Here is an 18,906-nt window from a genome sequence, read left to right on the forward strand (position 1 = left end):
GGCAATGTTTCTCTGATTTTTGCTCAGTAGCACTTATTGCACATTAAATACTAACATATTGATCAATTGGCACGTTGCCTTTGAATATCTCATAGGGATTGAAGCCAGAATAAGAGTCCAAATGCACAAGAACTTTTCTGCATGATTTTATTGTCTTTTGCCTTAGCATATAAATCTCCAAGAGCTGCAATTCAGAGTTCCAGCTTGGTGAATTTGGTAATGTCCATTTTCTTACAAAACCATTTTTCACTGTTGTAGCTATTAACTTTGCTACTTTTTGTAATGCTCTACGTACAATTTTACAATATTTGAAGCCTTTGGATGGTTGTCTAAATGAAGAACTATCATTGTAAATCATGAAGACGCCCATCTAGAGATTTTTCAAACTCTGAACAATAAAAAATTTGAGTGTATGATATTGCACTGTGCTGCTTTATACTGAGAAAGCGGAATGATTCATATCTTATAAAGTGCCTGAAATAGAACAAACGTTTGCCTGTACCGTTTGGGATCTAGCTCAAAGCAGTTAATTGAATTAGATGAAGACTATATTTCTCTTATGACCTCTGTATAAGACTGTCTGCCATTTTCCCCTGAGGTGATTTCCTGGAATGTTTTCTAAAACCAGCAAAAGTAATTTGAAAAGTAGATGATATTTGGCATAAATGTAATTTTGAAAAGGTTTACCTGTTTCTACCGTGGCAATCTGTTGTCAATTTACTTCTTGAATGTTTTAGGAGGTAAAGAAAGAGATAACATTACCGTAAGTATGATAACATTTGTGCATTTGGACGTGCAGAGTATAATTAATGAAACATCCACTAACTAAGCTGTATCCTACTGTATAACAATCCAGAGAGGTGAGAAAAGACGGTGGAGCTCTGTGGTCTGTAGTTCTTTTCAACAGGATAAAATTGTATATAACAACAACAGAAAATAGAACAGAATAAAATTGTATGAAATAGTTCAGCGACATTTTTGAGCAGCGTGGCTTTGCTATAGTGTGTGGTGCCAACAAATGCTGTTCTTAGCTCTGCTGTTATTTAGAATTAGCCACTCAGCCGTGTGAAGTGCCTGCATCTTGTACCTTCTGACTGACGTTTCAGGCTTGACCTCCAGTGTAATGGTGGAATATCATTTTCCAGAATATTAAAGGAGAAGTGGCTTAGCTGTTTGAGTGTGATAATGATACTGTATATTCTCTGGTATTAAAATGTCATATTTTTCAACCACTTTAGCAGCATAATGTTTTTTTTTCCATGGAAATGGGGTCCTTTAAAAAAATGTTGATTGTAGTTGTACAGTTATAACACACTAAAATTTGAATGCTGAGCAGAAGGACACAGCTAAAATTGTTGCCTTGAGGCAAGACCTTAGCAAAACGGTAGCATAGTGCATATGCAGATTTAGGGCTGTGCTGCAGAAACATTGTTATCGCAGGCATGTGAATCTTTATTTCTTTGAAAATGTCTCTTCTGATAAGCTTTTGGCTTCTTCAGAGTGAAAGGATGATTATAAGCAATTGTACAAGCATCGACCATTTAAGTCTTGCCTCTACTACAGAAACAGTGCTGCCGCCGTTTCATTGGCAGGTCTGTGGAATAGTTCTATCTCCTCTTTTAGCAACACAAGTTAAGACAAATAAGGTTCCTTCAGGTTTGGCCTATTGAGGGATTTTCCAACTTCGAAACTATGGGGAAGAGAGTTTTTCCAATCTTAAGCCAGTGTAGCTTGCTGTTTGGCAGCAACACCTTTTTAATCAATTGCAGTCTAACTCCATTTGCCAGTGCCACGTATCCTAGCTTTTAGCTCTCATTGAAAACTGGGTAAATGTTTGCTTCTGTCCTTGCTACACATATTCCTTCCTCTATTTTTCTCTTTGGAATCCTGAGTTACAGGACACTGGCGCTTCTGGCTTGGTTCATGTCTTCTTTCTTAAATGGGAAAGCCATTCTGCCCAGGAAATAAGGTTTGGTAAGTAGTTAAGAAAAACACTGGCATTTTGGTGAAGTGTCTTTTCACCTTTTCTCCTTCATTGTTTGGTTGCTATATCTCTTTTGTCATTTCAGTTACCTCTTTATGCTTTAATGTGGAGGGCCAAGACAAGGTCTCGCTGCAGCATCTTAGTCTGATTCTTTTTCTCTATTATAATCTGCTTTGAAGTCAGGACCTTGACTTGGAGTGTACAGAAAAAAAACCTTTATTTACAAAACACACCCAGATCCTTGGATTTAAAGATGTAAACCCTTCTTTGCCTAGGGAAAACTACTTTATGATCTCCCAAAGACACAGTTCTTCTGTGAGCTGTGTCTAAAACCCCTTGGTTTGTGTCTGTACGTTTGGAAATCGTCTGTGCTAGTCACACTAAAAATATTGTCTGTAGTGAAGCATGATTCAAATAACTCCAAAACTCTAAAATGAAATGCACAATAAAATAATAATAATAATAATAATAATAAAAGAAAGTAACTGTAAATATTTATGACAAGTGAAGGGAAACTGCCTCTACAGTCTGTACAAATGAATCTACTCTTCCGGGAGGTAAGTTTCGACTTACAGGTGGTAAATGCCTTGTCCCAGACCATACTATGTGGAAGATGTTGAGGGGGATCATGTTTTGTACACACTTAATCAAATTAATAATTAGGCCCATTCTCCTTACCTATTTTCAGTTTTCAGTCAACCTCAGGGACACTCTCAGAGTCACATGCCTGAGGCATCCCAGATCCTTCAGGGTTTAATTAGGATTCCCAGTGCTGCAGCATGCTCTCTTAGGCCTGTCAGTTGCCCTTCTCACGGGAGTTAAAATTACTCTTTATATGACTTATCAGATTTGGTCATTTAATTGATTCCCAATTCATCACCTAATTCATTTACACTTTCCTTTCCACACATGGAAATACTGTTATGGGATGATAGCTATGCTGCCCAGTAAGATTCCTGACAATACTTACAAGCCCAAATCTTCAACTAGTGAAATAAAATCAGACTGATGGTGAGTGGTTTCCGTTAATTTTTGTAATTATCGTCAATAACTTTCAGTCAATGGTTTTTACAGAAGTCTTTTTTGGAACCTGCTCGTTAATCATGCATTTCTTTCTGTTAACAATTTCTCTTCTCAGAAAGGGTCGTTAGATATTGGAACGGGCTGCCCAGGGAGGTGTTGGAGTCACCATCTCTGGAGGTGTTTAAGAAAAGACTGGACATGGCACTTAGTGCCATGGTCTAGTTGACATGGTGGTGTCAGGGCAATGGTTGGACTCGATCCCGGAGGTCTCTTCCAACCTGGTTGATTCTGTGATTCTGTAAGTTTCTTAATGACTGAATGAAAAATAATGAATGACAATAAATATATTTATTTTAACGTCTTTATGTACATTCAGTATATTGCCAAATACCTCAACATTTGATTGCTTTTGCATGTAGCATATTGCTCGATTCAAGCATATCGCTTGTATTTGTCATCAGCACCTTTTAAAAGATGTGATTCAGTAGGTGCAGCACTTCTTGATTTCTTTCTGCATTAATGGTTTAGAAGCATGTGGGTGTTACATTTGCTAATATGTATTGCTTAATACAACGAGGAATGACACTTTTGTTCCAGAGAAGGTAACTATTGACCTTCAGTAGATCTAAGATCCCAGTTAGGTGGTGCTGTATAAAAAACAACCAATCAAATACTTTACTCTTTAGAGATAATACATTTTAAAGCAACTTAAAGGTTACAGTAATTGAGGGAGTATATTTTGTTAACATTTTAGACGTGGGATCTAATTTCACTGCTGCTTTTTCATACATCTCACTGCACCTTATGATCAGTGTCTTTACAATGAGCAGTCTCTTACAACTGGAAACCTATTCAATGTGAATTCTTAGGCTGTAATCGGGGAAGTCCTGTGTCGTAGGAGGGCTGGCTCTGTGGGAGAGTTAAACTGTTAGGCCACGTGTCTGGTGTTGGGTAGTTTTGAAGCTCAGAGAAGGCTAAAAGAAGATTAGACATCTGGATACTGAACTGATTGGCATCTGCTTGCCCATAGAAGGCTCTTTAGTCCGACTGAGAAAGCTGTAGCAAGATCCAGTAGCTGAGGTCAAAGTGCTTCAAGGCAGGAATCAGATGAGAACTGAAAATTATGAAGGTGAGGAACCCCTAGGCAGGCTGGCTGCTAGATGAAATTAATCCCTGCCTGTAGGAGGCTTTATAAAAGTGTGGACATATTTTGAAAAATTCAATACCATATTGCTGGACTCAGTCACTGCATAAAATTATTGCCCGTGTTACATGAGTAATCTTGTTAGATGATCATAACAGTAATTTCTGACTATTTATAGCCCTACTCCTTCTGTTCCATTTTAATGACTATGTGCTGTAGTTAATGCCAGCGTTAACCTGTTTTTAACATCTTCAGAAAGGAAAAGAAATAATTTTTTTCAGGGAACCGGTTTTTGCTTTAACTTCACATGACTGCATGGAAACTTTTAGGGGGTTGTCTTCAGAAAAGGGTGTTTCTCAGTTGTAAAAGATCAAGCTTTTCGTCAAACTGGATAACATGCCAAAAATATCTGAATTACAACAAGTTCAGGAGGTAGTGGGGAAAAGGGATCATTGCTGGTCCTAGATTACAGGAGCTGTTCTTCTGTTGAATAACAGCTCAGTCCTGACTAAGAAATAATTAGTTTCTCTTTGATTATGGGTTCACGGGATTATAACATTTATATAGCCTCCTGAATCTCGTTTTTCCTTTTCCTAATGTTACAGCATTTTACAACAAGTGCACATTGTTGTTGTTTTGTTCCTCATATTAGATGGAAACTCTCTTTTTAATACTGTCGTTTTGTTGGTAGGAGGGAAGAGAAACATTGAAATATTTGTTATACATTTACAGGAGTTAACAGAATTGATGGGTATTAAAAATATTAAAACGTATTAAATGTTTTTTTTAATAAAACATTAGCCAAAAGGAAGGGCGGTGGCCTTTAGTAGGGTTGCATTGCTCAGCTTTAGCACATAGTTTCATGTTAGTACATTTTTGTTTGCTGGGAGGAAATGTGCTCGTTAGTTGAGGTCTGGTTGTTTTATAAAGCAATGTGAGGAAGGAGCATTTCTTCTGTTTATTTCACTTTTCCCCATTTTTGAGGCACATGCTGCAATACAAACAATCATTTAAATTGTCTTTGTGCTGAAAGAGTGGAAATTGTTGGGATCTCTTCGGTTGTCTAATTGTGTGACACTGGCTCAGGGATCTCGCTCCAACAGCTAGCCTTGCAAAATAGCATGTGCTTTGTCCAGGGCAATGCAGGAGAGTTAGCAGGAAGCAAGTCTGGATGATCTCTTTTAGAAGAATTGAAATGGATTAAGATTGCTTTAATCTGATTATGAAACTGCACCCCAAACATCTTCATTTCCCTCTCTTCCTCTGTTCACTGGGTGACCATGGCTGTAATACCTTGCTTGATTAGGGATCCTGGATCTATTTTGGTGCACTGCTTTGAACTGATCTAGCATGAAGTGTCTAGCTAGTCTGACTAGAATAGACCTGTAATCAAAATTTCCAGGAGATTTTCTTATTTCCAGCTCTTAAATGATACCACATGTTAAGGCATGATATCCACAATATATGATGATAATTAGTGTGTTCCTTACAAATTCATTCTTTTCACTTACTGACTAAAGCTTTCTGGTTGGTTTCTTTCTTTTTGTGTTCTGCCTTGGTTTTCTTTATTGTCTTTGAACTAGATCACAGTTATTTAATGATAAATTCTAACAATAATCTTTCTTAAATATCTGCAGTGTGTATATGCAAAGAAACCCTGCCTGCCTGCCTCCCATTTCACCCAGTAATGACTCCCTGCTCTTTTTCATAGTAGCCAATGAAGAGCTTAAGAAAAAGAACATTAGGTGCTGCATTTTGAAAGGCACTGTTTAGGGTTTACACAAAAAATACTGTCTTTTCTTATACTTGTCACTAAAAATTTCTCCTCAAGTGATTGCTAGTTCCTTTCTGCTCTGGGAAAGATTCTCTGGGGAAAGTGCAATTGCTTTATTGATTGAATATTACGTGATTTTTAATAGTTGTCTGAGTAGTTGACTTTTAAAGTGGAGTTAGAAAAGTTGCTCTTGAACCTGATTAGTTCAGCAAGCATAGCATAAAAATGTTTCCAGCACAAGCACAGGAGTTCAGAGTTCACACAGCAAGATCATGGAGTTGTCCTAGCTGTGCAATGACAGTAATTACAGTCATTATTCATTGTATTTTAGAAAATATTAGAGTGAAATGTTAGAAAACCTTACCCATAGTATGTCAGAAATGTAGGGAGGGTTTTATGTCTATGAAGATTCTAAACTGAATTTGTTAAAAAAAGAAAAAAAGGCAAGCATCCTCTTAATTTATCCATTTTCATTCCAGCTGCATATATGTAGAAAGAGGTGTGTGTGGTGAAATTTGACCCTGTGGTGACTGAAAGCACATGCTGTACTGGATTACAAAGTATACTTCTAATGTATCTTCAAAAGGAAATGTATTCTCAGTTTACAGTGAGCTTTGACTAGGAAGGACAGAAAAGAATAAATATTTTTTTTTTTTCAGTAAGGGAAGAAAATTTTAAATTTATAACTTTATGGAAGATTGCCAGGGCCTGAGGCAAAAAAACGGGGCATGTATCTACTTTACAGCTGCAAAAATAATTACATGACAACTATCTGTGGAGTAATCTCTAATGGATTACATTTTGTTAGCATTTCATTATGTAATGTTAGAGCCAAAATAATTCATAGCAAATGGAAAAAAAAAGACTTGTTTTGATGTATCTATGGCCTGGACCTTTGATGTCCTCCAAAGGCTTCTGTTATACATTGGTTAATTTGTGAAAGGTCTTGGTTTCCAGACAAGGTACTATGCTTGTAAAGCTGATCTGAGACTAAGGAGTGTAGAAATTACTGAAGTAATTTGTTTTTATTATGCAAGTACTGGACTTCTTTGTTGCTTCAAAGGTGCTAAAAGCCATCTGAGGTGATATCTGATAGGCTTTCCTCTTAGATTTCAAGTCTTTCAGACTTGAGAAGCACTTATGGTTTATTAAGATCACTTCACTTGATTTTTTTTTTTTTAAACTTAAGGGCACTTCTTTTTATATATCTCTTAGCTTTATCCAAGTGGTACTATCTTTAGCAGTAATAAAAGGCTTCTTACTCATGGTCAAAACACCCCTTTTATTGTGTTGCAATAGAACTGTGGTGTAAATAAACTCTTCTGCACTTTCATTTGCTGTTGGCACTGGGAACAGGATATATTGGGTTTTTTTAGTAACTTGGTGCAACTTCTGTTTCTTCTTCTTTTATGTTTTTTAGTTTGGAGAAGTAAAAAAAAAAGTAGTAATAATATGACCAGTGGCTCCAAGCCAGATCAAGTCTTTCTTAAAGTAAATAGAAAAAATTCTTTGACTTCAGCAGAAGCAGTGTTGTCAGCCCAGCCACTTATGCTACACGATTTACAGTATCTGGATGGCTTGAGGGCTATTTGGGAACACAAGAAGTTGCATCTGGTTATTAATGCCATATTCAGTTTAAGCTGAATAAGTATATATAAAGTTTTCAGTGTATGTGAGTAGTATTTTAATGCTCCCATAACCAAAATAATTTCATGTGTCCAATTTTGATGCATCAGTATTTAGGGGAGTGTAGTAAGGAAGCTGTAAGAGAATGCAGGTTAAATTTAGTAAAGTTTTGTTGAAAGCAGGAGGGAAGCTAAAGGATCGATCTTTTGACTTACCTTTCCCAATAACTAAAGATGACATCATTCCCCATTCTGAAAACATGTTGTTTCCTCTAAATATAACCTGGATTAATTTTATAGCTGAAAACATTGTCAATTTTCCCTAGTCCATAGAAGGAAAATATCCATGTGTTTTGCTTTTTAGAGAGAGAAATTCTTTGTTCCTAGATGCTTTCTCAGGTTTTCGTACACCAAACAATAGGTGCGTTTTGTGGGGGCTTTTTTGTTTTTCTTTGGTTTTTGTTGTTTGTTTTTTTTAAATAAACTTTCTAGACTAGGTCTGTTTGAGAGACTTAGTTCATCCAAGAGAACAAGTTCATCCAACAGCATCTCATTTTGTAAACTAGATGACCTCCAGAGGTCCCTTCCAACCTAAATTATTCTATAATTTCTTCATTAAGTCCTATCATTCTGTTTTATTAGTTTGTATTGTTAAAGTGATAGAGACATTTTATCCTTGATCATCCTCTTTCAGTGCATCAGTATCTCCTGATTTCAGGGTATCCAGAAAGCTCAATAATTAAACTGAAATATTTGAAATGTGAGTGCTTCAGTGTGGTAGGGGATTGGTAAATTCAGATGTCTGATGAGATCTGCAATATACTTCAGTCTTGTTGATACACAGATGTTCTTTGGTACTTCCAGAAATTATATCCTGTTTCTAGAAAAGTGGTAATTTTTTCTGTATTTACTGCTTTTATTTCCCAACTATACTTCTATATTAATCTGGAACTTTTCCTGTTGTGTGTTGTATTATAGTGAACCAAGCTGGATACATGTGCCTGTGACTGTAGCTGCTGAATGGTAGGGTATCAGAATGTAAGGTAGATGTACTTGAGAAGAAAAAATAGAAGATTGTCATATTGATTGTTAACAGGGCTGTTTGCCAATAATCCCCCAAAATAAAGAACTGCAGGTCATTTTTACTCCCTCCCTTCATTTTAGATTATATAGCATTGCAGAAAGTAGGTGTGAGAAGGGTGTATCCCTCTGTCCCAAAGTAGATGACCCATTTGCCTTCAGACCATTTTAAGAGCTTGAAAGACCTTACAGAATGGTTTGGTGGCAGGGCTGTACCTGCCAACCTGTGAGCACACCCACATTCCTTAATGCCTAACAATAAATCACACCTGGCTTTGAAGCAGCATTAACAACTAAACCATTATTCAGTGAATGTCCGTGTATCTGTGGTCCATGGCTTGGGGGATGTATTTTTTGATGTAGATTCTTGGCACTATTTCCTATTGACACAAGATTGTTGCAGGTAGCAAGAGTGACAGATAGCTTTGTCAAAGGCCTAAGAGTCCTTTGGTTGTAATGTACTTTTCCATTACCATATCCTTTGTTCAGTGTGGATGAAGTAGCAGCAGTGGAGAGGCCTAGAATGTTATATTTGTTACTATTTGAGTTATTTATTTTTAGATTGAACCTAATGCCACTTACTTGGCGAGACTTAGGAGTGCCATTATTCTGTTAAACTGTGTCCCTCTGTAGTGGTCTACTGAGCACAGTGTGATGTCTCTCCTCTCCCAAAAAGAAAAATAATCACACAGCTATTGATAAAATTCATAGTGGATGATTGAAGGGAACTAGAGTTTCCTAGGCCTAGACTTGGACAAATGATAAGAAAGAACAAATTCTAGTAATTGAGCCACAATAAAAATGTTTCTGTCTGTGGAAAGATAGTGAAATTGACTTCTCCCAAATGAAGGATGTTGTCCTGGCTCAGACTAAGGGAAGACTCCCAGAGATCAGGAAGGACTTTTTTTTTTTTTTTTTCTTTTTTTCTCTTGAAAAAGACACAAGCAAACTTGCTAAGATGAGTTTGGCTAAGGCTGCACAAATGTTTGGAGTCTTATAACGTCATCAAAGCACTGGGTAGTTTAGCTAGCTTGTTCGTCTTTGGCATAAATACAGGGATAGGTGCAATTCATATGGCCAGTGGCCAATCTTGAACCATAAACCTTTAATTAGTGTCAGGCTGACCTTGTGTCTCGGAAAAAGAGGGTAAGGAAGGAATCTCTGCCGTGCTTCTCCCCAAGTGACATTCTGCCTGAGCAGAAGACATCATGCCTTCTTCAGCTGTGATAGGAATCCTGTGCTCACACTCTAGGCAGATGCTATGCCAAGTACTACCAGTGAGGCAGCTCTTCTGTGTAGACAGTCCTATGTATGCGTCAGCCTTTCACCTCTGTCAGTGTTAGTCACTTGTCTTGTATGTTGGAAGTTAAAGATGAGTTGTACATGGGTTTTCACTGTTACTGTGTGGAAGTACCGGAGACCATCCACAGATGCCAAATGGAATTCATTAATTGAGTTGTTCATGGATATAAAGTACAATGACAACAGGAACCATTAAAGGCCAAAACAAAACACTTTGCTGTGCTATTGCTGTGTTGTTGGGTAATTTTAGACTTCATTTTCTTCATTCTTTCAGTTCTACGGGATGACTTCAGACAAAATCCATCAGATGTAATGGTAGCCGTGGGTGAACCTGCAGTGATGGAATGCCAGCCCCCAAGAGGTCACCCAGAACCCACCATATCGTGGAAAAAAGATGGGACCCCTCTAGATGACAAAGATGAAAGAATTACAGTAAGTATAAAAAGTTTTTCAAACAATGCAAAAATGAACTAATCTAAAATTACTAGTCTCTTCAGCATGTGGGCATCCAGCCATGCTGTACTTCCTAGGATCTGTCCTTTGCTTGCCTTGGAGGCAAGGCTAGTTTGCATTTAGCTTGGAATGCATCCTCCAGTCTTGTACTACTTCATTGCAGGGTATGCATTTGTTTGTTAAAGAGGACCATGCAAAACCTGTGTTCTTCTCTTGCTCAGTGGAATTTGAAGCTTGTGGAAATGAAATTCATTATATTTGTCACTGTCCTATAATTTTCTTGCCTTTTATCCACCTACACATTTCTACAACCTATAATACCTGCCTTCTTTGATTGGAAAGAGGAACTATTAGTAGTCTAGGTGAGACCACCTTTTGTAATTCTGTTGAAAAGAATCATTGCAGAAAAGTTGTGCGTTGTATTAGAAAGGATAAGGTGGCTTTTGGGAGATAGTCACATGTCTTTAGAGAGATGATAGCTTATCCTGCCCTCTCAAATTAAGCTGTTTTCTCATTAGAGGTGTTGTCATACTCATTTGTATCAGTAGCTTGCTGAATACAGTGTGCCATTATTCAAGAGTATGGATAAAGCAGCTTCTCAAATCAGAAAACTGTCCTTCTAATTTTTGACATGTGAAACAATAAGCTAGTGAGCCTAAATGGCTTGAAGAAATGGCAATGAAAAATGGCGTTCAAAAATCATTTATATGCTGCCAACATGGTGATACAAAACATTTTTCCATATGGTGAGAAAATGTATCATCTGAAAGCACGTACCATATAAGATCCTGTTGGTACTGGTAGGATTACTAGCAGAAAACAAGATCAGAAGCCCATACAATTTATATACCGTCATCATATGCTGAAGTGAGGGAAATTTTTAATGGAAGAACACTTAAACCCCAGAAACCTAAGTAAAAAATTACCATTTTTGTTTGAGATTTAAATTGCCTGTTGTTCCACTTGTTTTTTACAAACCAGACAAAGCTCAGTCATTCTGTAGTTGTGGCATATACATACATTTAAATTTTTAAGTACCCTACCAAACCTATACTGATTGCTGGCTATTAACTCAATTCCTCCAATCATACTTGCTAAGAACTTGCAATTTCCTTTTCAAATCTCCTTCCCACTGTGACAACTCAATTGACCTGAGATAAAGAGAAGATTCCAGTGCTACCTTTTTTTTCAGGAAATGCTTTCTAAACTTGCATTTTCTGTTTCTATAGTTTATTCTCTTGAAGGATTTTCAGGTGTTGCCTATTAAGTACATTTCTTTCATTATACATGAAAACTGCTCTTCTCCCAGCTGCCGGAACAAAAACATAGCCAGAACAAAAGCAAGTATCACTGACTGGCAGTGCCACCTGTATTTGTTAAAACTGTGCTTACGATGGAATAAAGCCCCTCAGCCTGGTTTTCTTTTCTGGTGATTGTGTCAAATACTCACCTACATGGTATTCTTTCACCATGACTTCTGGTGATACCTTGCATTATCAGTTTCTGCTTCCAAAAAGAAACAAATGAAAATGAGTTTTGATGTAGGTGTAGTTATATGCTTGTTTCACGTGCTCAAATGAGTGTTTGTTTTCAGAGGTGTAAATTAACAGTGCTGTGATAGCTAGCTCAACTGCATTCATTTACGTCATATTTGCCTGGTGTTGTCTTAAGCAGCACTATTAATATCATGGCTGCTTTCTCACACAGGCAAGAGACTGAAGCTACATTGTAATGCAGATTTGCATCGACTTACAGCTGTAGCAGAATCTTGCCAAGTGGATAAATATGCATTCAGATGTACATCTTAATAGCTTTGCAGTAACCATCTGTATTATCTTAGAATCATAGAATGGTTTGGGTTGGAAGGGACCTTAAAGATCATCTAGTTTCAACTCCCCTGCCACAGGCAGGGACACCTTTCCACTAGACCAGGTTGCTCAAAGCCCCGTCCAACCTGGCCTTGAACACTGCCAGGGAGGGGGCAGCCACAACTTCTCTGGGCAACCTGTTCCAGTGTCTCACCACCCTCACAGTAAAGAATTTCCTCCTAATATCTAGTCTAAATCTACCCTCTTTCATCTTGCTAGGGGCTGGGAGGTGACGAGAGATTGGGACCTGGAATGGACAGCATGCTAAAGGACAGATGGGCAAAAAATATTGATTTTGAAACCTGACTTAGAATTATTCAATTTCTGTTAACTTATCTCCTTTAGGTCATTTCTATTTCAGTTTAGCAGCAGGAACATAAAGAATTAAAAGAGTACAACAGCTGAAATAAGGATGAAGTTGTTGGGTTTTAAGTTGTTGGGTTTTAAGTGATAGATTTCATTTTTACATGAAATCAACCTTTTTTTAAAAAAAAAGTTTTTCATTTAAGTGCCGATGTTTAGAATGAACACTTACATTCGTTTGATGGCAAAATTATCATTGACTCAGTGAGACTAAATTTCAGGTAATATATTTTACAGGTGTTACCTTCCTCTTTTTAAGCCATGAAATTACCAGATCAGGAGATGTCAAACTATATGTGTTGGTGTTCAATGTATATGTAATACCAGTGGGCATTTAATCAATGAAAATACTTCAGTGGCTCAACTTCTAAAGCATTTCCAGTTGTTTTCATTCTTAAAGGCTTGTTGATCTTTGACTCATTGCCGTTTTAAGAGTTCTGTAAGTGTCAAAGGCTGTTTAAAGCATTTCATATTAATGCTTTCCTTTCTGACAGATTTAAAATAAACATCATGATTGTACTTTTTTTTAATAAGGGCTGATGCTTGACACCTCTTTTTTGATTCATATCTCTACTTTCTTTAAAAAGATTATATGTCCATGAAGCAACCTTATTTTTAATATATGGAAGCTTTTTTCCTCATCTGCAGTGACAATGTTGGTCTTTGAGTCAGAAGAACTGGGCTTTACAGACTGAGTATTAAGGGTGCTGGAGAAACAGAGGTGGGAGCTTGGTTCCTGACAGAGACTTTGAAGCAAGAGATGTAGATAAATAGTAGTTAAATAAGATCCAAGTTAAGGCACAACTTCCTCTGGAATGCAATAAAAAGAAAATATTATTTTGTTCTGGTAGGGTTAAGGAAATCGATATGTTTATGTAGGTGAGATAATAAAAATCAACGTAGTCTTTGCATATTTTTGGTCCATTTGTAGAGCAAATAAATGTGCTCTGAAGAGAAATAAATTTATATGTCTTTCAGGTTATAAACAGTAGTGAATGGAACAAATAAGAAATGAAAGTAAGGGTATGAGCACAGCTACCTGTGATGGGGATTATAGAAAGAGACATTTTCTTTGAGCACAGCTCTCCCTGTACTGCTCAGTTTTAGCACAAGTCGGATTCGGTGTAGACTCTTCAGTGTACACATGTCCACTGGGTGCATCTGATGAAGAATCATCATCAAAACATTTTTTTTCTCTCTGCTCTTGAATATGTTGTCTACAAAGAGTTTTCTCAACGCATTGGAGGGAAACATGATTTTTCTCATGTGTATTCTTTACACCGCAGTATGAAAGCATATGCTTGATGTGGCTAATCCCTCTCCATCTATTACAAATGAAGCGGGAATGAGAGTCTTGCATGTGAAGCAAATGCTTATCTTTAACTTAATTTGTTGAATTGAAAAACGATTATCATGAGGCCAGAGCAAAGTAGCGTGCTTCTGTGCTCATCTAGTTAATTTTTCTCCTGGGATTACTGTGGAGTCAAGAATCCCTCCTATAATATATATAGCTGAAAAGGAGGGCTTCAGTGCAGTCCAGTGAATAGCTCTAACTTCTCGCTGTGAACAATTTAAAAATAAAATGTGTTTTTCCAATTTTGGAAATGTTCCATCTGCACTGGGAGAGGCTGTGCGATTCTTCTCTTGGAGCTGAGACATGGTGGAGAAAGAAGATGCAAGGCCTTGTCTATGAGTAAGAGAGAAGTCAGCTCACCAGAGTGGGGAAGTTCCTCGTTCTGTTTCCAACCCTTAGTGGTGTTTACGTGTTTGGAGTCACTGTCTTGCCAGGTGAAGTTCATAGACTCGCAGATTGCTTGGAGCAAGGATCTAGGCCAGGACTTTGGGCTTCTGGATATCCTCCCCAGGAACAGGCCCGCTCCCAGCCCCATCAGTCTAGCCATCTTCTTTGCATGGCAGCCCAGTGTCATTAGAACATAGCTGGGTGTTTCAGGCACTTACCTTGGCACTGAAAGCTATGAGTTTGCATTCCCTTGGGCTGAGGAGGAAGTGCAGTCAGTCTAGTTTCTGCTGACTGCTGTAATCACTGGGCTTGGTCTTTCCAAATTTATTTTGTCTGGATGCAGTTGGCAGGAGCGTCGGTGGCCACAAGTACCATTAGCAATGACTTGGTTGGGCACACACAGCAATTGCAGTGAACGTTGGTTGCTTGTAAGCCTGTGAATACCTCCAGTGTGCCTCCATTCCCTTCTCAGACATCTTCCTGTTGTACCCTGAAACCTCCCACTACTTTTCAAATGGTGTCCCCACTGCCTTCCTACCACACACCACTGCAATGAAATTTTCACCTCATTCCCTGTCCATTTCCTCCATCTCACAACCTGCCCTTGCATCCACCCAGCCTTTTTCTCCCACCTGTCTAGCCCCACTCTATCATCTGATTAGTGCCAGCTGCTTGTGTGGAGGTAACAATTTGGAAGCTCAGATAAGCAAAACCTCCTGCCGTATGCTATAATGTAAAGGCACTCTTCCTTTGGCTTTGCTGTTAATGTAAATGGCTGGTGTGCTGTGATTTGTAATGAATGCGGTGTTGTCTGTGTTAGGTTTGCTCAGAGCCTCCCTTAAGGAACTCTGTTGCTGCCCCGTCGTCTTTGTGAATTCCAAATGCAATTGCCTGTATATAAGATTCTGACATCGGTAATCTAACCAGGATGGTGGGGCCTTTGAGCATATCTTTAGGCAAAAACTGGCAATAATTACAGACTCTGAGGAGCACAAAGCATTCAGAGAGGTTTTTGTGGCTCTCCCATCTAGACAGGGCAACCTCCATATGCTTTTGGATCTCTCTCTCTCAATTTGTCTCATATTTTAGGGGCAGTACCTGCATAATTAACTAAGCCTCAATACGATCAGGATGCAGTCAGAGTGCCTGTAAGTATCAATACTTCCCCAGTGGGAAAATGTATACATATCTTGCATAAGCTCCGGAGCAAGTTGATGTTTGAGCCAGGTTTGGAGGTCAGGATTTCACAGCTGCTTCTGTTCCTGCCCCGTGACTAGTAGTAGCCCATGCTTCAGAAAGCTTCCTAATTGTTCACATGAAGTCATGGTGTAGGTGGTAGAAGAAAAAAGCTATGCATACTGAACATGAAATTTTAATAGGTAAAATCTTTTACATATACATGAAAAAGGATGCTGGTACCTAAAAAAGAAATTCTTTGTAATTGAATACAAAAAGCAAAGCCTTTTGCATTGAAACTTTAGTGCAGCACTGTGATTGCAATTTCCCCCTCTTTCGTATTAACTCTTATCTATCATTTATCCTGAATCATCCTCATTTGATTTTTAAAAGAAAAAGCTTGAGAAGCCATTTATCTTTCCTTGTTCAAGTTTTTTAGCTTTTAAGATCAAAGTTACAGGATGAATAATGCATAGAGGTTTTCATTCCTTTTTTGTGTGGCTGTCTCGTGACATCAACAGTTTTGAATGACTTACACTCTTATTCTAGATAAGTTGTAACTTGAATTCTTGATTCCTGTTTCATTTTCTGGCCCTTAAATAGTACATCACAAATATGAAGCATTTATTGTTTCTTGCACAATGCTGTTTTTACACGAGTGGGTGATGAAAATGTTTTCTACGAAATGTGAAAACAAAGCCTCTGATCTTCTGCTGTGACAAGGAAACATCCTTAAAGGTACCATCCACAGGAAGAAGTTTTATTTGCCTTGAATTTTTTGTTAGAATTGTCAAAGAGAACTTGGTTCGTTCTTCTTGGTGGAGATTATTCACAGCCTTATTGTGTTTTGGCAAGTTTAAAACTACATAGGTGATCCCAACCTGATCACAGTCATAACAAGAAAGAAAAAAGAAATGGAAGAAATTGCTATGCCTGTCAGTTAAAAATGAAAAGAGAATGAGTTGTTTGTATTGGAGGGAACAGTGGAAAAAAACAGAAATTAATTACTTATTTAGGAAAGGGGTATTTCCTTCCAAAGTTAAATTGCAGTGGGAAAAATTGCAGAGGGGAGGTGAATCAAGAAAAAGAAAACAAAAACTGACTGAATTTGTTGCTGTGTGCTGTGCAGTAGTAACAGTCTTAACCCTTCAAAACAGCGATGCTCCTGACCCAAACCATACTGTTGTGGTGCCACTCCAAATTAATTCAAGATGTTTATCCTTATATTTCTCTCTTTTTTTTCTGGCTTTCTCTCTTTTTTCATTGATTTATTAATCGTTAATCTCTTAACATCTTAATCTCCCCAAATTACGTTTTTTAGATACACAACAAAAAAAAAGCGTATTCCTGTGGACGATGTAATGCTAATGGTAACATAGTCTGTCCTATGCAGAGCTGCATGAAAGATCATGGCCTGGGTACACAGCACACAAAGCAATGGGGGTGAGGGGAAGAGGGGGAGCAAATACCTACAGTTCAGGGTTTTATTTCATTTTAATTGTTTTTCTTTTTGGGGGCAGATTAAAGGGTAAGCAGCAATTTCCTATATGCCTCAGGAGGGTTAGAAAGAGAAGTGTATTTTTTCTTCTGATTCCCAATATGTGTTTGTTGCCCCCCAGCAATTTCCTTTCTTCCCAGTCCTTTTTCTTCATTCTGTCTCTTTTTCTCACTCCCTGAGAGGACTGGCTTCCCACTCTACCTCTCTTTTTTCTTCATCTGCTGATCCCTACAATGGTGGGCTTCCTCGAGGATCAAGAGTCATTTTTGTTAATGATTTATATTTCTTCTGCTATTCATATTGCTTCCTCTGGTGACACAGCTGGAGCTGCTGTGAGTTAGCTTGGCACCCCAAGGGGAAAAAAATGTAAAAGATTTTGAAAAATAATTTGGAACCACACAGCTGTCCCAGAGGGTAGTGAGAATGGCTCTAAATTCTGCTGTGTATTGCTCTTAGTTTTTCCAAAAATGTGACATTGTTTTTCTGTGTTCACGCTTAAAGCTCTGTTTCAGGGTCCATGTTGCTCCTGCTGGACTCTCTGCTCTCCAGATTCCACAAACCATTCAAAATCTGTCTTCTGGATCGTCTCCCTTGTTTGCTGTTCTGACCACGGCGTGTGCTGCTTCTGTCTCCTGCATTATCATCAGGGCACCTTTCCCATCTTCCTCCTCAGTCCTCTGTGTGTGCCTGCCTTTTCCCCTGCCGTGTCTAAACCACTCGAGTTTCCACATCTGCGCAACCACTCTTTCTGTGTTAAAACAAAGAGTTCTCAGGGTATCATCTGCTATGCTGCTACTTCCCATGTCATTTTTTTTATTATCACAGCCATATCTGAGCTCTTTCCAGTGGTATGTTAAACTTTGATTAGCATTTGTTACATCGTTTTGTACATTGTGGGGTTTTTGGCTGAGCCCTAAAAACCATTACCTTCTTCTACAGAGGACCCTGCTCATCTTGGAATGCTGTAAAAAATCTGCCTAATAGCCTGGACTAACAAAAAAAGAGAAAATGCCAGATATACTTTTATTTTTGTATTCATTTTCCTCTTTCTCTTCTTCCATCCTATTTGGAGTCTTACCATACTCGCATCGTTTTTCAGACTCAGCTCTTTGAGACAAAACTTTTAATCTCTAACACATCCACGAGTAGTTTCCAACCCTGACCACAGCTGTTAATAGTGACAGCTTGTATTTCTACAGGCACTGAAGTAAATGTGAATTGAAAATCCTAACCTATTACAAGATTCTCTCCTTGCAGCTTTTTGCAGGTTTGCCATTTTAAAGAGCATAGCGATGCAGACTTTGCCAGGCAGATGTGAGCTCATTCAGTTCGCTCTTTGAATCAACCAGAAGCCATATGGCAGCGGTTAATGTGGCGCCGAGCCTGAGCTAATAAGCCCTGCTGAGAGACGGGCTAGATCACTCCAGCACGGTATTGTACTAATATGGCCACACAGCTTCTGTTGCTCTGAGGGTAAGGGCAAAATGAGCTTGCATTGGCTTGAAGTCTCCACGCACCAAGCCAAAGCAAATGGCCTAAAAATGCCTGTGTGGACATTCCCTTCCTTCTCTATAGCTCTTACAGTCAACTTTCCCGAATACTTCTTTTGGGGGGCAAGATGCTTTCTCCATTAGCATGATGTTTGCTGCAAGAAAATGGTGAGGAAAAAGCCCATTAGTCCGGCAATGTTCTAATTGGTTTAAATGGCTCGTTAGTAGCCCTGAATCTTTTATGCAAGGTTGCTGGATAAAGTGTAGGACAGGGTAAACCATGCATTGGTTCACACTTTATATGATGTGTCCTTTCAGTAGACGTCTCCAAAGGATAATATTGGTCTGTGGAACTAGTGGAAAGGGAAGGAGCATCATGACTCAG

At 38.4% G+C, this 18,906-nt stretch overlaps 1 protein-coding gene across 1 annotated transcript in view; it reads left to right on the top strand.

Annotated features, from left to right (window-relative positions):
- Positions 1-18,906, top strand: part of ROBO1 (roundabout guidance receptor 1) — a 552,781-nt gene that overhangs the window by 425,270 nt on the left and 108,605 nt on the right. Inside the window, exon 4 of the mRNA XM_068417582.1 lies at positions 10,207-10,364. Coding sequence (XP_068273683.1) covers positions 10,207-10,364 — 158 coding nt within the window. The remainder of the gene's footprint in view (positions 1-10,206; positions 10,365-18,906) is intronic.

This window comes from Nyctibius grandis, chromosome 2 (assembly GCF_013368605.1).
Source record: "Nyctibius grandis isolate bNycGra1 chromosome 2, bNycGra1.pri, whole genome shotgun sequence".
Classification (NCBI taxonomy): Eukaryota; Metazoa; Chordata; class Aves; order Nyctibiiformes; family Nyctibiidae; genus Nyctibius; species Nyctibius grandis.